Genomic DNA, 27259 nt, shown 5'->3' with positions numbered 1-27259 from the left:
TCTCAAAAGTATCGGAGTTGTTTTTAACCTTTCTTTTGCTATTGTTACAGACTGTGTCTGCACTTAACACCAATTTGTGAGCACCTTGATCTCTTGATCTCTTATGCTATATTCAACAATGAGAATACACAACATGAAAATTCTGTTGAATTATAAATGAATTTACCAGACCGCTGTAGTGGTGTGAACTCTATTTAATGCAATATTCTGCACGTAAAACAATGCAGATTAAATGAGCCGCAAGCGAGTGGCTAGGTAGGACTGTCTGGAGAGCTGCACGAAGCTCGTAAAAATAGGGAAGCCATGGAAGGTGACCTACAAAAGCAAACAAGCATTTGCAATGCAATAGGTCTCGCATTTGCAAGAGTTTGAGATACTGGCACTTCTGTAAATGACAATGCCTTTTATTTATCTGTTTTGATAATAACACATTAATAAAAGGCGTTGTCATTTACAATGCCAATAGCTCAAACTCTTGCGAATGCTTTCACACTAGCAGATTTCAGGAGATGAACGTAAATTTACATCTGGATGTGAATTTGGCGCAAACAGCATTTGTGTCCTTGCACAAAGAGGGAGATAGCAGATTTCCGTTACAACTGCATATAATACGATAATACACAGCTTTGAATGTAATGTTTAGGGGGATCATCCCTACAAACTGTAGAGAGCGCAAATAAAGTGCAAGAAAACGACGGCTTTTTCATACTTTTCTGATGACTGACTAGTTCATAATTTTTCTCATTTTGAAACAATATCCGTTATCGGATATTTGAAACAAATTCACACATGCAAAATGCACGAACACTAACTTCGCAGATTTGTTGCTGTCAACTGACCATGTGATACTTCCAGTCCGTGCATGATTTTTTGAAGCCAACTTCGCTTTGCATTTTGGAACTTGTTGTTTCCGTTTAACTGGAAATAGTATTGACTTAAAAATACTAGCATGAGAAATGCTGTTTGCTCAAAAAGCAGGAGTGTTTGAATGTGCTACGCAAGACGTCGAGTCACTTGAGAACTGAAGAATAAACTACATCTAATGTTATACCCAATACCAGTATGCGTTGTGACAGCTCATGGTTACCCCACAAAACGTATGCTTGCATGTCCTTTTCAGAATGAACGTGTAAAGTACGAATTCACGCAGAATTAAGTCGTTTAATAGTTGAAACACAGGAGCAAGGCAGGACGCAGCCTGCAAAAGTCTTCTTCTTTAGCAACTGTATTCCCAGAGCTCACAAAAAGAATCTAGAGCTTTGTAATAGAGAGCTCGTGGAAGCCAGAAGGTTTAGAAGAAAACAATTCTAAAAGGAAAGAACATGACAAATCTTCCCCCTTAAGGAAATATTTAAAAAAATAAACAAACAAAAAAAATACATAATAATATAATGAAATTATTCACATATGTAACATACAAAATCTTCCATCCACTTGGGTCTGGTGCATACTCTTTTCTTAACAGAAATATCATCTACTACAGGTTCAACAGGTTCAGCAATTTCATCTTCAACTAGTTCAGCAGATTCAACATCTGCAGGTTCAAAATTTTCACAGGTTCCAATATCACCACCTCGTTCCTCCCCAACAATATTGTTTTCCACAATTTGTTCTAGATTGTGATCCAACGAATTAGAAGTGGTGGCTGCATTATTTTTTTTTTTTTATTTTTTTTATTTTTGAAAGACCTTTATTGAGAGAAAAAACAAATACAAATCAACAAAGAGCCCTGGGGGCTCACACATACGGTACATTACAACTTACTGAAAGCACAGAGGATACATTACAGAAGGACTGAGGTCTAGTTTTAAAAGTTTTCCTTGTAGGATAGACATAAGCAGGATATCGTAGCACAACAAGTCAATACTGGTGTTGGACAATCAGGATAGATAATCTTATAGCAGAAGAAAACACCAGAGTCGCCGCGTGGCACCCAGAAAGGAACGTCTAAACCCCAGGGAAGGAAAAAAGGACAAAGAATAGAAGGCCCATAGAACAAAAAAGAAAAACAAAAAAGAAAGCAACCCCACCCCCCAAGTACCCCCCACCCTGCACCCCTGCAGCTGGCTACGGCCTGTCCCCCCCTAGCAGTGTGCCTGTCGCCCAAGAAAAGGAGTCCCGAAATATAGAAAGTAAGAAAAGGATAGAAGCCTAAGACTCTCATAAAATTGAGAAAGGTGGGGAGGAGCCCACTATTCGTCCCCCAGCTCCGCCATCTCGCACCAATAATAGCAACAGTAGTCTGACACCCAATAATAATAACATGCCCAATATGACGATAAAACTGGGGTCACAGCAGCAGCGCGCAGGGTAAGTAAGGCAGCAACACCCAACCGAAACATCCAAAATATCAACAAGGAATCTTCAAGCCATGATTGATAAGCGTAAGCCCCCGCAATAGTCTTCTAGCACCACCGATACATGTCCCGGTCACTCAGAGAAAACTAGGTCCCCGGCTGCCCCACTCGCCAGAACGGTGCAAAACATTTATCAACGGAGGAGGGCCAACCAATGATAACAAAAATAATCGACAGGAGTGTATCCGGCCATCGCTTCCCGGACCCCTATGCAAACCATACCCAAAGTCCAGCTTCCTCGTCAGTCCAGCACAGTCCCAGGAATGTAGTGACCGGTATCAAGGCAAGAAAAAGACAAACTCAACCCTGACCCCTACGTTCCAGTGCGCCAGCAAAGTGCAGTTGCGGCGTAGCCCCGTAGAGTAGGAAGAGCATCCGATGTGACCACCTAGAGAGATGGCAACAGCCAGTAATCGCCATCCAAAGCAGGACAGTGTTATCCCCAAGAGTGCAGTACGGGCAGGCGTACAGTGATAGCCCACCGAAATTAGGCAACTCACTCCCGGGCAACATGTTCAAAGTAAGCAGAGCAATCTTGTCAGCAGCACCCGCTGGCGGTGGTAGTCCTGGCATCCGACGGCGAACTTCTAGTTTCCGTCCAAATATAGAATGCACTGTGTCTTCCATAGTTGCGACAGTCCGAGCGGCGGTGATGTTAAGTGCACTCACAGTCAGTTCCTCTACGTCTCCCCGGAGAGGCTGCACACGACTGCCGAGTCCTGGGCTCGGCGATCCGCTCCGCGCACAGCCGCCCGTCCGGTCAGCCAAGGAGAGAACGGGCACAGCGTCGTCCAACCGGCGCTCCAGGTCACGGGCGTTGGAACAAAAAGCAGCTCGCATAGCAGCCAAAGCTTCCAGGACGTCGCCGATGCTCACGGGCATAACGTGAGAGGAAGAGATGCCAGCTCCCTGTCCCCGGAATCCGCAAGCGTATGGCGACCCTCGAGCCCAGTCTTTAGCATACATGTCCAGGCGTTGTTTAGTAGGTCAGCTCCCAGAAAGACAGGGCCAAACCACGGGGACAGGGCAGCAACCTCTAGTCCAGCGCCACGCACAGGGACAGCACAGTGACGGTCCAACCAGGCGCCGTGTATAAGCGCCGATCACTCAATACAAATGGCCCCTTCCATTACACTACGTAGCGAGAAATCAAAGAGAAACTTCCAAAAAGGGGGATACATTTGTTGCATCGGTGGTAGTAAAGCAGCGTAGCGGCGAGACTCCAAAAGAAACTGTTGCGCCACTTCTGAGGATCTCGGTGGTTTGTCGCGTCTCGCCGGCGGTTTCAGATTCTCATGTAATGGCCGCTGCTGTTGCCTTCCAGCCGGACGCTGCCGAGAACAAAGGACCGGACCCACTCAGCAGCCGTCTGCAGGAGTTCAGGGCATTTCTTCATTCCCGGTGCAGGAGGAACGACGGGGAGCCTACCATCGGATGCAGCGTCGCCTCCCAAACCCGTTACCGCACAACAGGCACGATTCCGCAATCAGGAGAAGAAGCGGTACGGGAGGGAAGCGGACGAGTCGGCGGAGCCGAGGGCTCAGGCGGCCATCTCTGTTGCAGGCTAGGCTCCTCCCCGGTGGCTGCATTATTAATGTCATCAAAAGTTCCAAAAGACAACAGAGGCTTTGACATTTTTTGATCCTCCTTGCCTCTGTCAATGGCAATCCTTCTGACATTCCAAACTTTGCCGTTTCCATAAAACTTTATTTTTTTTATTTTTTTTATTTGTTTTTATTTATTATCATTAATTAGGACAAAAAAATCGAGCAATACATCATCATGTTTGATACAGTCATTGTTTAACATCACATGCCTCGCGCTATCCATGTACATTCCAAGGTGCAAATTGAAATATGTTCAGATCAGATCTCTTATAAAACAATTCACACAACGCAACTTTCCTCTCCCAAAGGGACCCCCAATGGGTATCACATCGTAAACTTTTAGTCGCTCAAGTCCGGTTCTGAGTCCTCGGGTGGTGGGGCACATATGTTTCCCCGAAAGGTGTTCCAGTTTCCCCATACACGTGTCCATTTTCGGGGGCATCCCCTATTCATAAAAACTGCCTTTTCCACCACCATGGCGCTATCAAGGTCTTGGCACCATTGCTGATGGGTGGGGACCATTGGTGCTCCCTAGTGTTGTGCGATGTTGAGCTTGGTTAATGCGATGGTCAGTGTCACCCATTCCTGCGCTGCGTGGCCGAGATCCGTTGGCTCCCACACATTAAGTATAGATCTCCGTGGCTCATGGGGGACATCAACCCCGCAGACCTGGGTCACCGTGGCCAACACCTCCCTCCAATATTGTTGAATGCTGGGACAGTCCCAGATGGTGAGGTAGAATGTACCTATAGACCCACAACCCCTAAGGCACAGTGGCGTGTCTGCCTTCCCTATTTTGTGAAGTGTTGATCTTGTGAAGTATGTTCTGTGCAGTATTTTTAGCTACACAAGCTTCAGTCTGGAGGAGGTCGCAACCTCTCGTGGGGACGCAAGCGCCTCCTGTCAATCTTGCTCGTCCATCTCACCTATTTTCGCCTGCCATCTCTTCCTGTGTGGGGTCTTTCTGATTATTAACCAGTTTCCGATATGTTAATGAGATAGCATTTTTGGTTAGAGAATCAGTTCGCAAACGGTCCTCCAGAGGTGAGGACTCGGGTAGATTACTCCCCGGAGGTATGGCCCTCGTTAGTGCATGTTTTATTTGCATGTATCTGTATTGCTCTGTCCCTGCCATTTGATACGTCGATTGGACCACCTCCCCCTTTTTCCAAAGGTCGCCCACCCTGGAAATGCCTATCAGGTCCCACTGTTTAAAACCTTTGCTCTTACGCAGCTTACCAAACCGGGGAGAGTCCCACAATGGTGTATTTTGAGTTATCACCCCTTCCCATCCCAGTGCCCGCTGCGCCCTATACCAAACCTGCACCGTGTGGGTCGTAGGGCCGATCAATTTGTTTATCTTGGATTTATCATACAGGGCGCCCATTATTCCGTCTGTACCCATCATGTGTCTATCCATACCTACAGCCGGTTCGTCCTGGGGGGCGTGCAGCCATTGATTGATCACTATAAGTTGAGAGGCCCAATAATATAGATTGATGTTTGGCAGTGCAATGCCACCGTCGTACCAGCTCCGCATTAGTTTACGCACAGCTATACGATGAGGCTTCCCCTCCCATAGTAGGTGACCCACCTCCGCTGCAATGGCTGTGAAATATGAGTCGGGTATTAACATGGGTGTATTTTGTATTGCGTTAAGAAACCGGGGGAGGGCCATAATTTTAAACAACGCAGCCCTCCCCAACATTGTCAGCGGGAGAGAGTGCCAGCTCCTAACGTCACTCTTTAGCCTCTTCAGCGGCGGAAGCAAGTTACGCTCCGTGAAGAGCGCGTGTTTTGGCGTGATGTGGATGCCAAGATACCTGAATCCGTCAGTTGCTATCTGTATCTCAGCCCCTCTGGGCAGGCGTGGGGGAGGGCCGTTGAGTATATATGACACAGATTTGTTCCAGTTAATGGACTCTGTCATATGAGGCGCAAATGTCTAACTGGCAATTGAGGGAGAGTTCTGGGTGTGTCAAATATAATAAAATATCATCTGCGTAGAGGGAGATACGGTCCTCCCAGTCCTCTGTCCATTTCAATCCTTTTACCACCGAGTCTGTCCGAATCCATGCCGCAAGTGGCTCCAACACTAACGCAAATAGCAATGGGGAGAGGGGGCAGCCCTGTCTGGTACCTCGCCCCAGCGGAAAGTCTTCCGACAGTCGCCCATTGACCGCTACCTGCGCCAGTGGCTGTGAATACAGTAGCTTTATCCATGCACAGATTTTGGGTCCAAACCCAAAGCGCTGCAGTACCGCAAAAAGCGATGGCCACTCTACCCGGTCAAAGGCCATACTGGCATCTAGTGAGAGGATGACCGCCTCTTCTTGTATACCGGGTGCACTAGCTAGTATACCGTGTAGGCGTCTGAGGTTCATCTCTGTGTTTCTGCCCGGCATGAATCCGGACTGGTCCGGATGTATGAGCGTCGTTAAATGGGGTTGCAGTCTGGACGCTAGCGCCTTTGCTAGTATTTTCGCTTCCGCATTGAGGAGCGAGATTGGCCGGTAGGAGGAACACTCCTGAGGGGGTTTACCTGGTTTGAGTATCGCTATAAGTGTAGCCACCCTTTGGTCCCGCGGGAGCATCCCTTACCCCCAAACTGGCCTGGTACATTCTTAATAAGTGTGGTACCAGTGTGTCCGTCTCTCTTTTGTACCATTCCACCGGGATCCCATTGGGTCCCAGCGCCGTCCCGGGCTGGAGGCCCCTGATGGCCGTGGCGATTTCCTCAGTGGTAAGGTCCACTTCTAGTATTTGTGCGTCTTGTGGGGTTAATCGTGGGAGCTGTATGTCTTGTAAGAATTCTAGATTTTCCTCGACTGTCGCCGTTGCCATAGGAGTGTATACTGTTTCGAAATGATGCGCAAATGCCATTGCGATATCATTCGGGTCTGCTATCGTCTCTCCGGTAGATAACCGAAGGTGTGCCACCCAACAACTGGCCCTCTCCTTTTTGTCTAGCCATGCCAGTAACTTGCCAGCTTTGTCCCCCACTTCGTATATCGTGTGTCGTGTTTTCGTGATCCGTGTCTTGGCCACCTCCCATACATGGTCCCTGTACGGCTGCCGAGCTAAGTGTAGAGCATGGGTGTTGGTGGCACTGGGATCTGTTGCATAATCGCCCTCCGCGCGGTCTACCGCACGTTCCAATTCCAATCCTTGTTGCGCTAGCGCTTGTTTATGTGCAGTGATCGTTGAGATGGCCTGTCCACGTATGACTGCCTTATAAGCCTCCCAGAGGATAATTGGAGACTCAACTGTATGCATGTTGTCCTGAAAATAGTGCTTCGTGGTCTTGTGCATGGTTTTCCTAATCTGTGGAACTTTGAGTTATCCTGGGTAGATGGGGAAAATACGTCTCCGACCCATGAGACCTGAGGAGTATGTTAATAGTAAGGGTGAGTGATAAGAGATGCCTCTCGGGAGATGTTTGACCTCTTGTATATTGTCTAACCCTGTGTGGGCGGTGGGAAAATAGTCTATCCGGGAAAGACTATTATGCGCGCCCGAGTGGTGTGTATATTGGTGCTCTAAAGGGTGACGCACGCGCCAGACATCCACCAGGCCAAGTGCGTCTGTGAAATCTTGTAGGGGCAATGAACCCGTTCCCTGACTTCTAGGGGGACATCCATCTCGCGCGGTATTCATTGTGGTGTTAAAATCGCCTCCTATTTTGATCTTCCCGGGGGGCAGGTCTAGCAGGAACTTACCTAGGGCCTTGAACGCTATTGTGTGTAATGCCGCAGGAATGTACACAGAGACAAAGTTAAACACCCGCCCTTCCCACTGACAGGAGGCCGCTGCGAATCGACCCTGATCATCAGTCTAGGTTGCGGTCAGGATCAGAGGGCAGCTCTTACGGAGTAGGATCCCAACCCCCCCGGAACCCGATGTGAATTCAGAGTGGGTCACCATTTTAAAGCCCCATCTGTCCAATGCCTTGACTGCCGTACCAACCAGGTGCGTTTCTTGTATCAGGGTGACTGATGGGGCATGCCTTTTGAGATATTGCAACACCAGGCCTCTCTTTATCTTATTACCAAGGCCGTTTACATTCCAGGAAACTACTGTTAATGGCGACCCTAGTGTATGCATAGTATTCACCTGTGAGCTAAGGGTCGTATCTGTCATAACCTTATGGGTGTGAGGACGAAGACATGGAGGCGGGTCCTTGACATCGCTGTATCTGGCGTGTGTAGTGACTTTTGTATGACGGATTCCACTAGATGTATATTTGCTCGTATGTGTAATACAAAATAAACAATTAAGAACATGAAACAAAATCCCCTTGGTGAAAAAAGAACAAACCCCCTCTCCTCCCCCCTTTCTGCTTCCCTGCTAGACGGATCCCTAACTACCTGCCTCCCCAACAATGCAGAGTGCTTCGATCCCATTAAACAGTACTTGCGTGTGGGGGGAGGATGTCCGAGAAGCGCCTCGGCGTCCCCTTGCTCAAAGAGGATAATCAGGTTGTCAGTCTTATCTTGCAGGTACATCGGTTAAGTTCCAATGTGATATGCCATTCACATTCTGGTTGTGTCGTGCGGATCTCGGCAACGCTGGTCAATCTCCACAGTCACTTCCTCTCTCATATTTCTTTTCTTTCTTTGTTTGTTTTTTGTTTTGTGCTCGTTACTGATTACGGGCCGGGCCATGCGACGGGATATTGCTCAACAGTTTAAGGACAGGGGTCATCGCTGCTCAGCCTACGATGCGAAGTGTCCTCCTTGTTGTTCTCGATAGTTCGATCCCCCGCTTCGTTCCCCTCTTGGGAGTCGTTGCGGGTGTCTTCCTGTCCGTCGGGGTCCTCCTGTTCGTCGCCAGCCCTCTAGCCAGACCCACGCCTCCTATATCGGTGGTGGTTCGAAAAACCACGTTTTCCCATCCGCCACCACTCTCAGGCAAGCAGGGAACAGCATGACGTACGGTAACTCTCTGCCTCGGAGTTCTGTTTTGACCTCCATGAAGTTTCTTCTTCGCTTTGTGACTGCCGCAGTGTAATCGGGAAAGAATGAGATCACCAAGTTCTGGATTCGCAGCGGGGGAGCCACCCGTGCAGTCTGTAGTATGAAGTCGCGATCTCGAAAATTGAAAATACAGGCCAGGATAGGTCTGGGGGTGCCCCCGGTTTAGGCTTGCCTCCAGGGACTCGATGCGCCCTTTCCACTGAAAAGAAGGTGGAGAGCCCCCTGGGCTGAAGTCGAGTTTTAATAAGGTCTTCAACGTAGAGATCCATGGCTTGGCTTCCTTCGCTCTCCGGGACTCCCGTAATTCTAACATTGTTGCGTCTAGAGCGCCCTTCCTGGTTGTCCAGTTTGGCCGCCATGATCTTGTTGTCGGCTTCTAACTGACGGACCTTCCGCTGTAAGTCACCTGTGTCTGTCGCAAGGGCGGTCGCCACCTTCTCCACCTCGGTGACTCTGGTGGCCATTTTCTGAAAGTCCGCTCTCAGAAATGAGACATCCGAGGAGATCGATCCCACTGTTCCGTAAAACTTTCTTAACCAACAAAGGTTCGGAAAATTGAGATTCTCCTTTACAAACTTCCCAAGGTTTTTTTAACTTTGACCCACATTACAGCTTTAATGTCAACCAAACTTGAATCATATTTATCATCAAAAATGCGTTTATATTGTAAACGTTTTTCCAGAATATTTTTTTTGATGGAATTCATGCAAATATCAAGACTAGAACTTTTGAGTAACCAATCCAGATTGCATTTGGATCTTGCAGTGCGGCATCTCATAATTTCAAAAGGAGACACTTTTAAAGTCTCATGAACATTGGTTCTGTATGTCCAAACTGCTTTGTACACTTGCAGTTCCCAATCAGCCCCTATCATGACAGCAATTTGAATAGCATTTTTTAATACTCTGTTAAATCTCTCGCACATTGCATCCCCACTAGGATTATACAATTAAGTGGTTCTGTGTTTTACACCTACTCTCTCAAAATAAGCTTTTGCTAACTTGAACACAAATTGTACTCCATTATCACTTATGATTTGGACAGGAAGACTTTCTTCAATGAAAACTCTATCAATAAATTGTAAAACAGTGGCTGAATCAATCATGGATATTATATATTTAGAGGCAGTACCAATCGGGCCCATGATGTCAATGGCCACAGTATGCCAGGGACCGTGTGGTATGATGGGTTCACACATATCAGGTCCTAAAGTTTTTAATGCTTTATCTGAGTTGGCACAAATTATACAATATTTTACAGTTCTTTCAGCACACAGGTCAATTCCTGGCCACCAGTACCATTTTTTGACCTTCTGTTTGGTTTTCACTATGCCACAATGATCTTCATGACATACTCTTAAAATAGATTCTCTTAATGAAGTGGGAGGAATAGCTTTATCACAGCAAAAAATGGTATTATCATTAATAGATAACTCGTTTTTTACTTCCCAAAATTGTTTGAGACTTGATGAAATTTTAGATTTTTTTGGCCATCCTTGGCGAATAAATGAGATAAGAGAAATGAAATCAGATTCTTTCAAATATTCTTCTTCCTATTTTTTTTTTATCTAAGCAGAAAGGATTTATCATGAATTAGGGCAACATGTAATGAATCCCACTCATTCACTTTGCATTCATGTATTTCTAATGGCATGCACGAAAGAAAATCTGCTAGAACATTGCTCTTAACAGGAACATATTCTACTTTGTAAGTGATGTCTTGTAAACACATTAACATCGTGGCTATCCTAGCTGATGCTTTGAACAATCCTTCAGTAGTAAGGAGTTTGACCAAAGGTTTATGATCTGATCTGACAATGCACTCTCTGCCCCAAACAAAACTACGAAAATGTTTCAAGGCCCATACACACGCCAAAGTTTCCTTTTCAATAACAGAAAACTTACTTTCAGAAGGAGAGAGTGCCCTGGACGCATATGCAACAATGTATTCTTTTCCTTTTTCATCCATTTGGGAGAGAAAACCACCCAAATCCTTGTTACTAGCATCCATGGTGACAATGAACTTGGAGTTCATGTCAGAAGGACATAGCACAGGAGCATAAACAATGGCATATTTGATATCTTCAAATTCTTCCTTGCATAAATCAGACCATATAAATTTAATATTGCTTTTGAGTAACTGTCTAATGTTGTAAACTTTACTGGAAAAACCTTCAACGAATTTAGCATAAAATTCCGCTATGCCTAGGAAAGATCTCACTTCATCCTTGTTAGATGGTGATGGAGCATTTTTGATTGCATCCACTAACTTAGGTTTAGTAGCAACACCTTCAGCGCATAAAACATGACCAAGGTAAGTCACAGATTTCACACAAAATTTACATTTTAAATGTTGAACAGTCAATCCCTTGTTTTCGAAAGTTTTCAGTGCTTCCACAAGCACAGCATCGTGTTCAACTTTATCCTTCCCAAAAATAAGGATATCATCTTGGAAACATCTCACCTTGGGATGCTTGCCAAAAAGATGATGCATAAGCCGTTGGAAAATTGCAGCGGCAGAAGCCAATCCAAACGGCATTCTTTTATATTGGAAGCATCCCATAGGTGTGATAAATGCAGTAAGATGTTTACTATCTTTGTCTAACATGATTTGGTGATAAGCCGCCGATAAATCTATAGTAGAGAAGAACATGGCACCATTAACTAAAGACAGCATTTCTGACATTTTGGGTAAAGGAAACTTATCAACAACTATGTTGTCATTAAGATGGTGTAGATCACTTTAGAAAATTTAGATAACATAACATAACATTCCCAATTGCTCCACTATCATCTACAACTAGTACAGGATCCGAGCTATTGGGATCTAGAATATTAAGATTTCCTTGATCCCTCCACCCAAGCACAGATGGTCCACGTTTGGCAACATATAATTTTCCTAAAGACTATCTTCCTTTAAACCTGAAATTGAGAGGTCTAAAATCAATCAAATCAATCTTTTCTCCCGAATATCCTTCAGGGGAAATATCAGGGGTGTACAATTTGCTCCCTAAATGATGTAAAAAAATTGTATTCCAAACAGCTTCACTAACAATGGTGTAAGGGGAACCTGAATCAGCATAAATTTCAATAGCAACACCCCCAATCAACATGTAACGATTTAAAAAAAAAATTTTTTTAACATCATTGGTTGTGGTTTCCTTTATGTTAAGAATGAAGTGTTCTTCATTTTGTGTATCACTCGAATTATCCTTAACAGAACAATGCATAATTTTTTCAATGACAGATTCCTCATCACTAGGAGCACTTTCATAAACAACTTTAACTTTTTGACCTTTCTTTCTTCTACAAGATTTAGAATAATGACCTATTAAACCACAATTAGAACATTTTTCTTTGATAGCTGGGCATAGTTTGTTATTGGCCAAATGAGCACTACTACTACATCGGTAACATTTGAAATCTTCTCTTTTTTAAATTCAAAAGTTTTAGTTTGAGGTTCGAGTTTTTGTTTAAAATTAGGTTTGCTTTGAAATTTAGATACAACTTGTTTGTGCACAGATTTATTATCATTCTTAAGAGCTTTAGCACTTCTACTTGAAAGTTCAGCCTTCCTAACTATGGCTAGAACATCTTTAAAATCAGCATCTCCTTTAATCCAGAGTCTATCCTGAATTGCTGGATCAAGAGTGTGCATTACAACCTGGTCCCTAATAAATTGCTCTTGAAGATGATCAAACTTGCAATCTTCAGCAATCTTTTTAAGAGCAGCAACATATATATCTACAGTCTCACTTGGTTCTTGTTTCCTGTGAAAGAAATTATATCTTGTTATACCAATACACACCTTAGGAGAAAAGTGATTATCAAAGTCTTTTAGAACATCTAAAAATACGTTAGATTCACCCCCACCAGATGCTTTCGTCATTTCATCGTACATTTTCAAACCACCAGCACCAATGGAATGCAAAAAAAGTTTTTTCTTTCTTTCTGGTTTCATTCTACCATCCTCATCAATAGTTTAAAAAAAGTTAAAGAAATAAGCTTTCCATTGTAACCACTTCATGCAAGGTTCACTTCCTGCTGGCCAAAAGGCTTGTGGAAGTTGAATAGAAAAATGTTGTGTAGCCATTTTAAAGGGAAATGTTTGATGAATTAAAATTGCAGGCGTAGCATATACATGAAGCCTCAGTTCCACAGGAGGAAAACAAAATAAATATAAATGAAAAGAAAGTTATTGGTGAAAACCATACTCACAAATTGAGAATCGAAGATGAATAGTTATCCACGCAGCAATTCACAAAAAAAAACACAATAAAAAAAACGGGAGAGCATATGGCTGTAATGTGGATATAACGTTGCGCGTATGAGAAATACACGTTGTAGACTTGAAGCAAAGTACTCTGGAGGATAAGACAAATTCAAAGATGGGAGCACGTACTCAAAACATCATACGCAGATGTGAAGTCCGTGACTTACGCTCAACGAGATGATGTCATTCCACAGCGAACATCAAGAGAAATGGAGAGACTGCAGAATCTTTGATCAGCATTCCTACTTGCAAACGGTAAGAAGCATTTTTCAAAATAGAACGGTGACTCTTGAAATACTTGTAAAGATTAAACGCAAAGTAGTTAAGCAATGAAAATGGAAAGTCAAGGTTTAAAAATAGCAGAAAGTTCGCTATGAAACAAAAGGAAAAGGAAGAGCACGTAAAAATTATTAGCACTAACCCAATCCTAGCTGTACACTGCAGCGGTAGGTAACAGCAAAATTAATTTAAATATAAGAACTTTCATCAACAGTACCTTGTAGAAGTTTTTTTTTTTTAAAGATGAAAGGTGAGATATCCAGGAGTGAGAAAGTTCCAAGGAAAGAACATGACAGAATGCTACACATGTTGAAGGACTCCACTGTGTGAGGAGAGGTGTGCAGGCACATAGAGAACCAAGCTGCATGCCTTCAGCCGTTCAGCACATCCTTGAGGGGGGAGCAAGTATGGACAAGTGAAGTATGGACAAAACTGTCCAAACATCGCAATGAATTATTAAACAAGGGGGCCCTGTCTTTGCTTGATTCAGATCAGTTTTTGAAAGCACCAATTAGGTAGATTAAAGGGGAACATGCACTCTCTCCTCTGCCTCCCTTTCCTAGACCAGCGTCCACTTGCAGTTATACTCTTAAGACCGCCCACTTCTAATAGGTTATACATTTGTATTGAGCGCACTCACAATAGAAGCGGTCTCAAACACATATTTTAAATAAAAAAGAGTCTCCTTTAGTGTCCCATGCGCTCAGGGACACAAAGGAAGGAACTGGTTAAGTATGGGTGCATGGTGGGAGGGTGACAAGCAGAACCCCTTTGAAAAAAAGCCCAAGCATCGTCAGGGGCTACTAAAAGAAGTCCAAGCCCGACAATCTGGAAAAAGGTTTAAAAAGAAGCATAAACAATAAAAACAAAATACACATTTAGTTATAGGCAGCGCATTGTCCTCTACTCCGGGGGACTCAGGCAGGTTCATACAGGCGTGGAGGTTGGGGCGAGATGTCCACGAGTAGCCTCGCACACAGAAAGAGGTGCTGTGTGCGAATAAATCAAAACATTTTTTGAAAAAAAGCCGCTTGCAAGCCTAGACGTTGCTAGTGCATCTCACACACTTGTGTGCGAAGTAAGCAGCGATGAGGGAGGGGGGTGGGTGACGGGTCAAACTGCGAATCAGGAGGGGGTTGGGCGACAGCATGCAACACCAGAAAGCACAGAAATATTATCTAACAATATTAAACACGCTGACTTCTTCAGAGCGGTGCGGTGCAGGGGTCAGATGAAGCGCAGCGCTCGCTGGGTGAAAAGGAAGGCTCGCTTTGACAGAGCGCTAATGAAAAGAAACAAGGCTGCCATTTAGGTATGTAAATTATGAGACCAGATTGTTTTTAATTAAGCCAGCGCCAGCCTTGCAGGCATTCGCGCAGCGGGGGAGAGAAGGGGGAACGGAGCATATTTAAAATTTAAAGCGCAATACTCACGTCGTGCCTGCAGTGAGAGTAGCTCAGTAAGAAAAGAAAAAAGTGCTTAGCGGCGGCTAATTAAGAGACACTGTCTCCCACCGCAAGTCAAAGATCGAATCCAGGTGGGCGGGGCCAAAAGTGGACAGGGTGGTAACCAGGAGGGACTAAAAAGCCTCCTGGACAATCATAACATCCGGTTTTGCATAATTGGTGATGCAAAATGACGCGCACCATTGGAAAACACGGGCGGAGCAGAAAGCGAGCTTCTGAAATCGTATTGATTCCAAAAAGCCCTCGCATGGCGAGAGCAATGCATGCGCGCTGCTAACGCCAGGCGAGACCTAAAAAGGAAAACTAAAAGACTGGCCACCAGCCGAAGCACTACATGGTATTAATTTTCAGGTGGATGTTCACATGGGATCAGGAAAAATGCTGTTACATTATGGACAATAGAGACATAGGCCCATGCAGTATGCTGTTATTGGGAGAAGCAGATGTGACTGACACTCCAACAGACAGAAGATGGCGGACTCAGTAGATATTTATATGAATATTTTATGGTTTTTTTATAACTAAAGACTGCTAGACAACTGTACTTTCCAAACTCTACTACTATGAAGTGAGCATGTTTCTCATAAAAACAAATAGTGCTTGATTTAAATGCGTTACGCATGGATGTGTTACGCAGGCATTACAACGTTAGAACGACTTGCGCTGGACTTAGGAATAGTATGATTTACTATTCGAACTCCAGCCTACGTTACAGTAGGGAAGGTGTTGGAATAGTAAACCATACTATTCCTTAGCTTAGAGCGCCATCCCGCACAAGTCATTGTAATGACTTACGTTGTAAAGGTATTAGAGTGTGAAGACCATGATGTAACGGATGTCACACACACACAAACACACACAACACACACACACACACGCACACGCACACACACGCACCCCACCCCATCCCACCCCACCCCACCCCACCCCATCCCACCCCACCCCTTAAATATATTAGTAGTTCTGTTAGTGACACAATCAATGGCAACCCGCTTAACCTGGTGTCCCTTTACTCCCCCCTCTCAATGCTGACAAAGACTCTGGCTAAATCTGTTGAGCTATCGACTTCATTGCCCTCTGGCCCGACATTCCTTGGGGGCGACTTTAATGCGGTCTCGTCACCGGATCTAGATACGACGGGCCCCCCATCCCCAAGTAGAACCGTCCAGGCCAAGCAGCTGCGGTCATGGTCTGCCTCTCTGGGGCTGTGCGACGCCTGGCGGCTGTGGCATCCGCTCGCTAGACAATACACCCACACCTCGGTGGCGCACCATACACAGGCACGCATTGACGCCATCTTTGTTCCGTCGACGAACTGTCTTCTGATTCAGGATGTCTCGCTTCTTCCGCGAGGTATCTCCGACCACGCGCCGGTGCTGATTCGTGCGGGGCTCCCTCCCGCCTTTGCCCGGCAAACATGGAGGTTGAATGCCTGATTTCTTCAGGACAAAGACTTTCGGGCGGCAGTGGGGGTGGAGCTTAAGCAATACTTTCTCTCCAACGAAGGCTCTGTGTCCTCTACGGGTACCCTCTGGGAGGCGGGTAAGGTCACGATTAGGGGGGGGTCACCAAGGGCCGCCTCAAGCTCCAACGCCAAGCCCAGCTGGAGCAGATTACCTCACGGGAGGCGCAGGCCCTGCGCCTCGAACGAACTGAGACCCGATCGCCGGATGGTTCCGACGTGAGACTTCTGGCCCGCCTTCGGGCGGAGATTAAACAGCTGTCGTTGGAGGCGGCTAAACTCCTTTGGCGCACCTCTGTGGCCAGAGTATATGGATGGGGCGACAAGAACGGCGCGCTCCTTCACCGTCTGGCAACGCATCCCAGAGCGAATAGTATCATCCCTGAGATAGTGACGCCGGGGGGTCACCGTGCCGTGCCCCACTGGAGATGGTGCAAGCCTTTGCTACCTACTACCGCAGGCTCTACAAGGCCCGGGCCCGACCCTCTTCCTGGCGGCCCTGATGGACGGCGAGGGCGGCCACCTTCCACGGCTAGACACCACCGTCCAAACTGACCTGGACCGTCCTATTTCCCGCAAAGAAATTGGAGATGTTATCGTCTTGTCTCCTCTGGCAAAACTCCGGGCCCTGATGGCCTCCCCCAGGAGTATTACTCCCACTACCGGGACGTTCTCCTCCTTCATTTAGACGCGTTATTTCAGGAGGCCGTGGAGAAGGGCTCCTTTCCCCAAGAAACGCATATCGCCACTATTGTGGTCATTCCGAAGTCCCAGCCCCCTTCGCCGCAGTGCGCGGATTATCGCCCTATCTCCCTCATTAATACTGAGGTTAAACTGTTTGCCACCATCTTTGCCCAGCAGCTCAGGCCCCATCTGTCTATGTTGGTCCACCCCAATCAGTGTGGGTTTATGCCTTTATGTGGCACCCGACTTTGTCTCCGTAGGCTGCATTCCGCCTTGGCTCGCCGCCACCTCCTCACTCCTTACCTCGCGCTACTCCTGATAGACTTCGAGAAGGCCTTCGACTCTGTGGATTGGGGCTTCCTTCACGATGTTCTCGAGGTGATGGGACTTGGCCTTCGCTTTCGGGTCATGGTCAAGTTCCTGTACGCCCTCCCGCGGGCTGGGGTCCTAGTCAACGGGGTCCTGTCGGAGCCCTTCCCGGTCTGCAGGGGATCGAGGCAGGGATGCCCCATTTCCCCCCTGCTTTTTGCTTTAGTGATGGAGCCTCTGGTGTCCTTGATGCGGTCCTGTGACCGGATGCGGGGATGGGAATGGCCCAGCATCGAGCCAGACAAAATTGCCCTCTATGCAGACGACGTTCTTATCTATCTGGCAGATCCTGCCCAGTCGGGTCCCCATTGTCTTCGTATCTTGCGATCCTTCGAACAGGCCTCCGGCCTCCGTTTGAATCCCGATAAGTCGGTCCTGGTCCCCCAGCACCTCTCCCGGGAATGCTTTGATTGGCAGTCCACCACACCTCTGCGGCGTCAATCTTTCATATACCTGGGGATTTGGGTTACCCTACTGCCCGAACTCAGCTGGGCCCTCAACGTCACTCCTCTGGTGAAGCGAGCCAAGGCGGATATCCAGCGGTGGCATTCCTTGCCCCTCAACCCCATGGGGAGGGTGTCTCTCTTCAAAATGATGGTGCTCCCCCGCTCCCTGTACATGCTTCAAAATACCCCTGTGTGTTTCCCCAGGGCCTGGTTCCATATGCTGGATGGCTTCATCACCAAGTTCCTATGGGGGAAAAGTAGGTTCCGATTGGCGCTCAGTACCTGCAGGATCCCTTCATTCGACGGGGGTTTGGGGATGACTCACCTCTACCTCTACTATCTGGCCACCCGACTCCTTTCCATACATTTTTTTTTTTTGTCAAACCGTTTTTATTGCAGGACCAAATGTATAATTCAACCATCAGGGCACATATTTGTAATGCGGGTTTCCCGCCTTCCCTTCGACCAGTATGTCGCGCGACGTACACAGCCGTACTGCCCACATCCCGGAGGCCGGGCGGCATCACTCATTCGTATGGTACAGTGAAACAATACTAGAGAGGACAAACTGCCGGCGGGGAAACCCGCTGCCCGCTTTTGAATGTTGCTCTCTCGCGCCCCCTAGAATGTGTGGGCTAGTGTCTTACTACCATTGAGCCTGAACCTTACCAGTCTATTCCCCACCCTCCCCCTCCCCAGTGCCCCCCCCCCATCCGACTCCTTTCCATACATGACTGGTTTAATGGGGGGTGGTCTGACCCGGCCTACAGGCTTGAGCTGGGGGATCTAGGCCTGGACAGACTGCACTCCTTTCTCTATGGGACCCCGATTCCATCTTGTCTTCCGGAGGTGACACGTTCCGTGCTACTGGCCTAGCGGGCTGCATTGCGGCACACCGGCTGGACGCACACGATGACCCGCTGTACGCTCTTGTGGCGCGGGACCTGGCTCAGGGAGGTGTCCGGGCTTTGGGGCTTCGGGGCTTCGAGGCCTGGGACCGCATAGGCATTTCCCAGCTGGGGGATGTTTGGGGGGGGGGGGGATCATATGCGGTCCTTTGAAGATCTCCAGGCCCGATACTCACTGCATCCCTCACAATTCTTTTGCTACCTTCAGCTGCGACATGCACTCTACTCACACCTAAGGACTGGCATACGACTGCCTGACCATAGGCCACCTGAAGCCCAGATTATGTTCGGGGACCTGGGGAAGGCTGGCATTTCCCGTATTTATCATACATTGATTAATAACACCCCGACTTCCTTGGACAGACTGCGGGCGCAATGGGAGGTCTGGGTAGGCCCCTTGGAGGAAGTGGACTGGCGAGATGCCCTTATGGCCCCTAGACTGGTCACTGCCTCTGCTCGGTTGCGCTTGGTGCAAATTTCCTATCTGCATGCCGCGTATCTCACCCCTGTTCACCTTCACTGCGCAGGGCATAGCCCGTCCTCAGCCTGTACCAGGTGTGGCCACGACCACGCAGACTTCCTGCACATGGTGTGGACCTGTCCCCTCCTAGCGGGATATTGGGAGGGCATCGAGATCGAGCTCTCGGAGGTTCTGGGGTGGGGGGTTCCCCATGACCCTAAGCACACGATCCTGGGCATCACGGACAGGCTGGATGGGTCACGAAATGACAAACTGTTCTTTAATACGGCCATGGCGGTTGCTAAGAGAGACATTGCTGCCTTGCGGAAGTGCCCGGATCCCCCCACTGTGGGACGTTGGCGGAGTGGGGTGGACTGGTGTGCCACGCAGGAGAAAATTATGTACGCAGCACGCGGCTGCCCCAAGAGATATCGCAGAATTTGGGGGAAGTGGTTGGGGGGGGTGGTCTAGTCAGGACGGAGCTGGTTGGCTTCACCGTTTCTTTGTCTCCTTATCATCTTTATGCTGGGGGCGGGGATTCTGTGACTGTAATTCCCGATTGTTGAAGTATAATGTGATATGGCTGGTGCATTCCTTTTGTAAAATGAATACAAATTTGTTTATCAAAAATATATTAGTAGTTACCAATACAAGCGTTTAGGAGACTATTTAGTTGAGAGGAAAGCTATTGATTTATTTCCTTGATCATTGTCATGCCACAAATAAAAACCCTGTGAGTATTCATTGAGAAAGTTGAATATAGAACTGTATATGGTAAAAAGCCCAACCACTGTACCAACCACCCTCCATCTACATTAACATAAACCTTTATGATTGTGTAGATGGGTGGGCTGCTTCAGATGACAACACAAGCCTTTGGCTTAGACATGGTTCTGGAACTCCATACTACATCTTCACAGGCCCCACGGGGAACATGGTAGAACCATACAACAAATGACCTCATGAGCTCAGGAGTTACCCTACCTGTGGCAGTCCGGTCAGAATGGCTGACCTGCTGGGGGAGCAGCTGCTGACGGACGTGAAGGCGTTCTGGAAGATGAGACTCCGCTGTGCCAAGGCGCTCAGGTTGGGGGTCTTGATTGCGGTATTATTGTACACATCGCTCTCAAAGCCTCCGTCGTCCGCTGTTCAGGACAGTGGCAAGAAAAGAACAAGGCATATGTGAGCATGAAGTATTGGATTTCATTTTTCCAGACTACCTTCTCTGTTCATTGCGCTTTTCAATCTTAAATTACCTCACACTCCATATAAGTAGTTGCTTGATAGCCTTTTAATTTAGTAGAGAGAGAAGGTCGAGAATGTGAGCTGTGGGATGCCTTGAAGGTAAAGGCAGGGCATGAGTGACTGAAATCTACTTGAAAGGTCAAGTCTTAAGCCATCAAAAGTTTGTTTGCCTCAAAAGCCCAAATATCTAGGAGGCTTTTCGGAGAGGGTGAATGGTGCACCACAGAGGAGGTGGGACCTATGTGATATGGTGATAGTTAAGACAAGTATTTTAGTGTCGAAATCAGAATGGGAAAATAAAGGTTGTTGTTGGAATTTGAGACTCTGATCTTTTGGATCGGGTTGTGGTGTAAAGAGTAGCAGTGGATGGGATGACAGGCCAAGGGGACCTTTCATTCTCTCTCCCAAAGGAATGCAGGGGCCGAAAAGACGGAAATAGGTGTGAAATGAGCATAATGGTACAACATATATCAATTTGGAGAGAAGCAAAAACACCCAAGAGTGGCACCCAACTCATTATTTTTTTCAGCTCAATATTCTAATAGATCATAAGCTATACATACAGGTACAATGTGTTGAACTTCAAAGATAGTCCTGGGCCTTGATTGAGTTTAAGGGGGCAATTGTACACATTAATTTACTGCTACATCAGGAAGTGATCGGTGCTCAAACAGTGCTCACAAGGTGATAAATAAAGAGAACTTGTAGTGAGTAAAGATCATCATAATGGAACTATACTAATAAGTGCAAAGTGACGATGTCAGCAGAGAACTCACCACCACCCTGAACATTTTCCAAGAGGAATGGAAACATGCTGAAATAAACTTCTCAAAAACCCTCCCTCCCTCGATAAAAAACTACTGACCCATCTCCTTACTCCCCTTCTCCGTGAAAGCTCTGGAAAAGGCTATCAACCACTAACACACCACCCACCTAGAGAGTCACAACCTCCCGGATCCATCACAATTGGGTTCCGTGAAAATCACAGCACAGAAACCATCCTAATCGCAGCCACGGACGACATCAGGACTCTCCTAGACCAGGGAGAAGCTGCTGCCCTGATCATCTTTGACCTCTCAGCAGCATTCAATACAGTTTCCCACTACACCCTCCTAAAATGACTAGACCAAATGGAGATCCATGGAGATGACCTCAAATGGATCACATCCTTCCTCACCAAAAGAACGCAGATCATTTGCCTCCCACCCTACACCTCAGACCCAAAGGACATCCAAAGATCCTCACTAAGCCCCACCCAGTTCAACACATATATAACCCCTCTGGCCACCTTGGTTAGGAACTTTGGCATCAAAATCATATCATATGCAGACGACACGCAGCTCTTCCTTTCCCTGACCTCGGATCCCGCAAACACCAAGTCCAACTTCCACTTATGAGTTGCCAGCTGGATGCAAAACAACTGCCTCAAACTCAACACTGACAAAACAGAGGGACTCATCTTGAAAGGCAAAACATCACCATGGGAAAACTCCTGGTGACCTTCAAAACTGGGAACCACACCAGCTGAACATACCAAGAACCTAGGAATCATACTTGACAGCAAACTCCCCACGAGAAAACAGATAAACACAGTATCCTCAGCCTGCTTCCTCACTTTCCAAATGCTCAGGAAAATCTCCAAGTGGCTCCCCACCAGCACCGAACGCACCGTCACCCAGGCACTCGTCACCAGCCGCCTCGACTACGGCAATACCCTCTACGTAGGGATCGCCTCTCATCTACTAAGCAGACTCCAGACCTTTCAGAACTCAACAGCCAGGCTCATCCTCGTGACTCCAAAGCAAGCCCACATCACCTCCACCTCAGAACTCTTTACTGGTTTCCTGTCCACAAATTGTGCCAGTTCAAATAACTAACCCACGCCTGCAGGGTTCTGCAAAATCAAGGGCCAGTTTACATCAACCACATGCTGAACTTCCACCAACCCCACAGACAGTTGCACTCTGCCATGTTCTCCATCGTCCACACTCCCTGCATCCACCGAAGTAGGGTGGGTAGACAATCCTCCTCCCTTGCTGCCAAGTCCTGGAACAGCCTCTACCTCCACCAAGGACATCCCCAACCCTACAGGAATTCAGAAAAGATCTATAACAACAACTTTATTGTATGAATATTTAAAATCTTTTACAAAAGCGGCAGAAAGTGCAAGTTAAAAACATAAAATCTAATTAAGACAAGAAAAGATCTAAAGATCTGGCTTTTCGAATAACATCACACAGCAGCAGCAACCCCCAGCGCCTGGATACCCTCACAAGTGATAAGCAGTGCTTTACAAACCTGTATTTGATTGGATTGATTGATTGATGATATAATGTGTCACAAGCTGACTAGATCCCCTAAGTTGCCCCGATCGGAAAATATGTCAACGAGGTTTTGACCCTAAGTCATTAATGGGTCATCATCAGAACATAACAAAAAAGAATGTGCATCAGGCAATAAACTAATGAAAAAAATCAGAACACAGGGTTTAATAGAAGAAAAATTAACAAAAAAGCAAAGGTGTGTGAAACCAGTGGACAACTTACTTGGGACAACTCGTCACGATCTGTAAAGAATGAAAAATTGAACAGCATAAGGTAATAGAGCTTTAAAGCAAGGGAAAGTGGGGAAAAGCATGCTAGTGCTGACAAACCTCAAAACCATGATGAAACCAAGCTGAAACAATGATGACAACTTTCTTATTCAGGACAAAAGCAACATGAAAGGTTCTCATTTAAGGAGTGAACTACGAAATATTCTAGGTCCTAAATTACAAGGAAACAGAGATAGGTAAACAGTTGGCCCAATAACAAAAAAAGCCACTTTAAGAACCCTTTAGACAAAGTTGACATTACTGTCAATGGATAAGGATCAAAAACGGATGCAAAAACCTCTCTGCCAACTGAGGTTACTGAGGTCATCCACAAAGTGAGCTTATTAGCTAAGAAAGGAATGGCAGCGCAGGACGTCTGCTGGCCGAGACCGCATTAGTTGGCCTCGCAAGGGAGGAGATAGATGCGCATCAGAGGGCGCATCACATTTATTCAAAAATGGCCGCTATGAACAAATCCTGAACAGTGAAAGAGGACTAGAATTTAAAAACGAAAGCAGTGGTACAATCAAACTATGCAAGTGGACTGCAAAAAATGTTCCATTGCTCGAGCCTACTTCCAAAGGCCCAACTCACCACTACCAAAACGCGCTGAAAAACAAAGTGCCATGGAAATAAAGGAATAGTCATAGCAATTATAAGACAAAATAGTTCAAAGCATATGACCAATCGTGTCATAGCCGTCAATCAAGTTATCTAATCATCTTCAATCAGGCAGAAAGAGATGTAACAACACATTTGCATGAGGCAAAAATGTATATCCGTTAGCTAAAAAAATGGCTTCGTTTGGCAACCCAACATAGGATAACAAGTCATGGTGAATAAAGCTTTGTCTGGCAACCCAAAATATGTATAGGTATGATGTGCATGCAAAATCATTCAGACGGTCAATTCATATATAAAAAGGCACACATTAACATGAAAGGTGACTAAAGGTACATAAAAATATTGTTTTACAGAATAATGCAGAATAAACTTAGCGGTGATGACTAAAGGACTATAAAACCATTGTTAATATAATAAATGCAAAATAATATTAGCTGTGATGATAAATAGTCAAATGAATGGCTTTATCTAGCAACCATTGCCTGTGTTTGATTATGGGTTGCTTAAGATAAGGAGTGGAATATGAAGATTGTTCAAGAAGTATTATAAAAGGCATTTCCTCTGAAGTTGTAGCTGTAAGAAGAGTGGTTGTATTAGTGGCAGTGCAGGATTGAGGTGTAATGGCCCCATACATGTGTATGACCTAATAGATCCAAGCGGTGGGTGTGGTGTGGGTGTCACAGTTTACCTTGGTCTACCTTAACCAGAAGAAGCCTGGGCTATGGAACTCCGTCAGGTAGGTGAACAATGTCATACAGTCACATGGCCATATGTGACGAGTGACGACCAATCAGGCAACAATATTGTTGTAATCTCTCTTTCCCCTTTCCCTTGGTATCTTCCACCCACCCTCCCCTCTTCCCCAGTTAGTATGCCCGGGAGCTTACTGTAGAATGTTGATGATGCATTCTCCTGTTGAGAGTGGATGACCGGTAATAAAGGGCACTTTGTACTCTACTCCTGCTTGTGTGCTTATTTCTTCATAACATTGGCGACGATCCTGCGAGGGGGGCAGTACTGGTCATCTCCCCCTTGTGTGCGCTCTCATGGTAATAAAGGAAGAAGCATTGTGCCGTGTGTAGCCACATCATTGCGGTGTGCTGCGAGCGGTCGACCTTCTGAAGTGCTGACAGATATTCTGCGGTGTCTTCTGGAAGCCTTGTGGTGATTTTACGGCACTGCGCGCTGAATGCTGGTGGGAACACGCAGTTTGCAAAAGGACTTTGTCTATTTTGGCCATCGAGCTACGCTCTGAAGGAGACAAACGGAACTGCCTGTGGAATGGCGATGGTCTGAGGTCGCTCGTGGTTGCTCTGCTTAGCGACCGGGGCATAGCTCTTCATATTGAGCACTACTCCGTGTGCGCGTCTTTTGAGGATTGTCCTCTGAGCAGTCTATTGTGCTGAGCATCGTCCTTCAGCCTGTTGTTCATCGGCAAGACGATCGGGGTGAGCTGAGGTGCGGGGAGGTTCCCGTCTCTTCTCGGCGCTGGATGTAGTGCCGCCGCCTCATCGAACTCGCTGGGAGCAATAATCCCCTCAGCGGTTGCTGGTACATCGGCATCGCTACCTTCTGTGGGTTTCAGCGTCTTCCTTTGGCACCGGCTCCTCTGCAGCAGTGGTTCCGCATATCATCTGCGGATTACCCAGCGTCCCCGCAGTGACTGACGTGTTTCCTGGTGCACACTTCACGCCCATTGCGGGCGGAGCCCCCGGCGAACATTTTTTTTCTATTTTAAGTTGCTTGATTTGTTTGGCCATTCTACAGCAACGGGGAGACAAGTTCTGCACTTCCCTCCTCTGCATTGCTGGGTTCTTCTCGTCTTGCAACGGAGGACATCTTCAGCGCCGGGGGTGCTCTAATTACAGTCTACCTTTGCTTGCCATACAAGTTACAGTTACGGTGAGGTAAAAAGTTTTCTCTCCTCTGCACTGCCGAAGTTATCCTCACTTCATTCATTCAAATGCCATGACTAATTTTTAATATCAGGTTAGGTTTCAAGTTCTGTTGTATTATTAAGGAGGGCCGTGTAATTTACCATTTTTCTTTCAATTTTCACTGGCATGGATCCTGGATACTGCTGAAGCAAGTACTGTGCATTACATTTATCCTTTGTTTATGGTACATTTTCCCCATGAACAGTATAGGGGCGTGTACGAGTGTGGCTTCCTCATCTGCATTTAACTTTACTGTCACATTTTCATTGTGGGACATTTACTGTATACTCATGGAGCCCCCATTCGTTATTTGTATTCTTCCAGGTATGGGTTCACCAGGAATCTGCCAACCTCCTTCATTTTTAAATGATTGCGATGAACCTGATATCCACTGGAAGGAATGGACTAAACTATTCGAGTCCTATTTGATTGCTATGGGTGGGGAAAGATTCTCGGCTTTGCGCAAGCAGCACATTCTATTACATATTTGGGTATTCATGGTCGCAAAGTTTAAGAGACTCTGCCTGAACCGGAATTAGAGGAGGAAGATGATTTAGATGCATTTGAGATCACCTTGTTAAAGTTAGGAAACCACTTTGGTGATAAAATTAACGTTGATTTAGAACGCCACAAATTCAACCGTATACAAGGAAAGAATGATTCCGTCAAAAATTATATTGCGGCTCTAAGAGGCCTAACTCAGAGGTGTGACTTTGGGGAATTAAATGACTCCCTCATACATGACCAGTTAGTGAGATGTACTAGTAACAGCAAGATCCAAGAAAAGTTGTTGTAAAAAAAACCCACGTTAGAGGAGGTTATCTCCTTAGCTCAATCAATTGAACACACCGCCAAATGCATGAAAGAAATTAAGGTATCTGAGGAAGTGGTAGCTGCAGTGCAGGTTTACAGTCTCTCTAGTAGCGTGTTGAAAATTAAAAATAATGGGGAAATGACCAACAGATCTGTAAGGGAATATTCTAACCTTAAATGTTACAGATGTGTAAGCAATAATCATCTAGCCAATAACCCGTTATGCACTGCACGAAATGCCCTATGCAAAAAGTGCAATAGAAGAGGCCATATTGCAAGAGTGTGTAGGGACGGTGAGAGTGGTCAAGTTAAAGCCATTAGTGATGGTTGTGAGGATCAACTCAAATTTGTTTTCCAAGTGAAAAGCTGTTGTGGTAGGTTGGTGGCGGAGTACCCTAAATGCAACATTCTAATTAATGAGGTAAATTTTGTTCTCCCTTTACATTGTTAAATGTTGAAGATTATAGGAAAAGTTTGGGAGTTCAGGGCATGTTAATCCACAAAGCAGAAACCAAAGGAAATGATGGACGGAGTGTTGAACATTGCAAGCATTTTCAAACAAAAAGAAGGAGTATGCCCTCTGAGGTCAAATGATACCTCCAGGTTTAAGAGAGGTGTGCTGAAAGGGACAATCCTTTTGTTGAAGACCCCTCACTCACCAACCTGGTTGGTGACATGCTTCATCATTGGGGTCCCACCCAGAGGCCGAGTGCCATCTGGGTGTGCTGCGACACCTGATTACAGTGGAGCTGGTGTTATTT

At 46.3% G+C, this 27259-nt stretch overlaps 1 protein-coding gene across 1 annotated transcript in view; it reads right to left on the bottom strand.

Annotated features, from left to right (window-relative positions):
* Window positions 1–27259, bottom strand: part of SGSH (N-sulfoglucosamine sulfohydrolase) — a 236364-nt gene that overhangs the window by 118598 nt on the left and 90507 nt on the right. The window contains exon 2 of the mRNA XM_085617436.1: window positions 20271–20431. Within this exon, the coding sequence (XP_085473562.1) occupies window positions 20271–20431 (161 nt within the window). The remainder of the gene's footprint in view (window positions 1–20270; window positions 20432–27259) is intronic.

This window comes from Triturus cristatus, chromosome 7 (genome assembly GCF_964204655.1).
Source record: "Triturus cristatus chromosome 7, aTriCri1.1, whole genome shotgun sequence".
Taxonomy (NCBI): Eukaryota; Metazoa; Chordata; class Amphibia; order Caudata; family Salamandridae; genus Triturus; species Triturus cristatus.
This window is presented reverse-complemented; position numbering and strand designations above follow the sequence as displayed.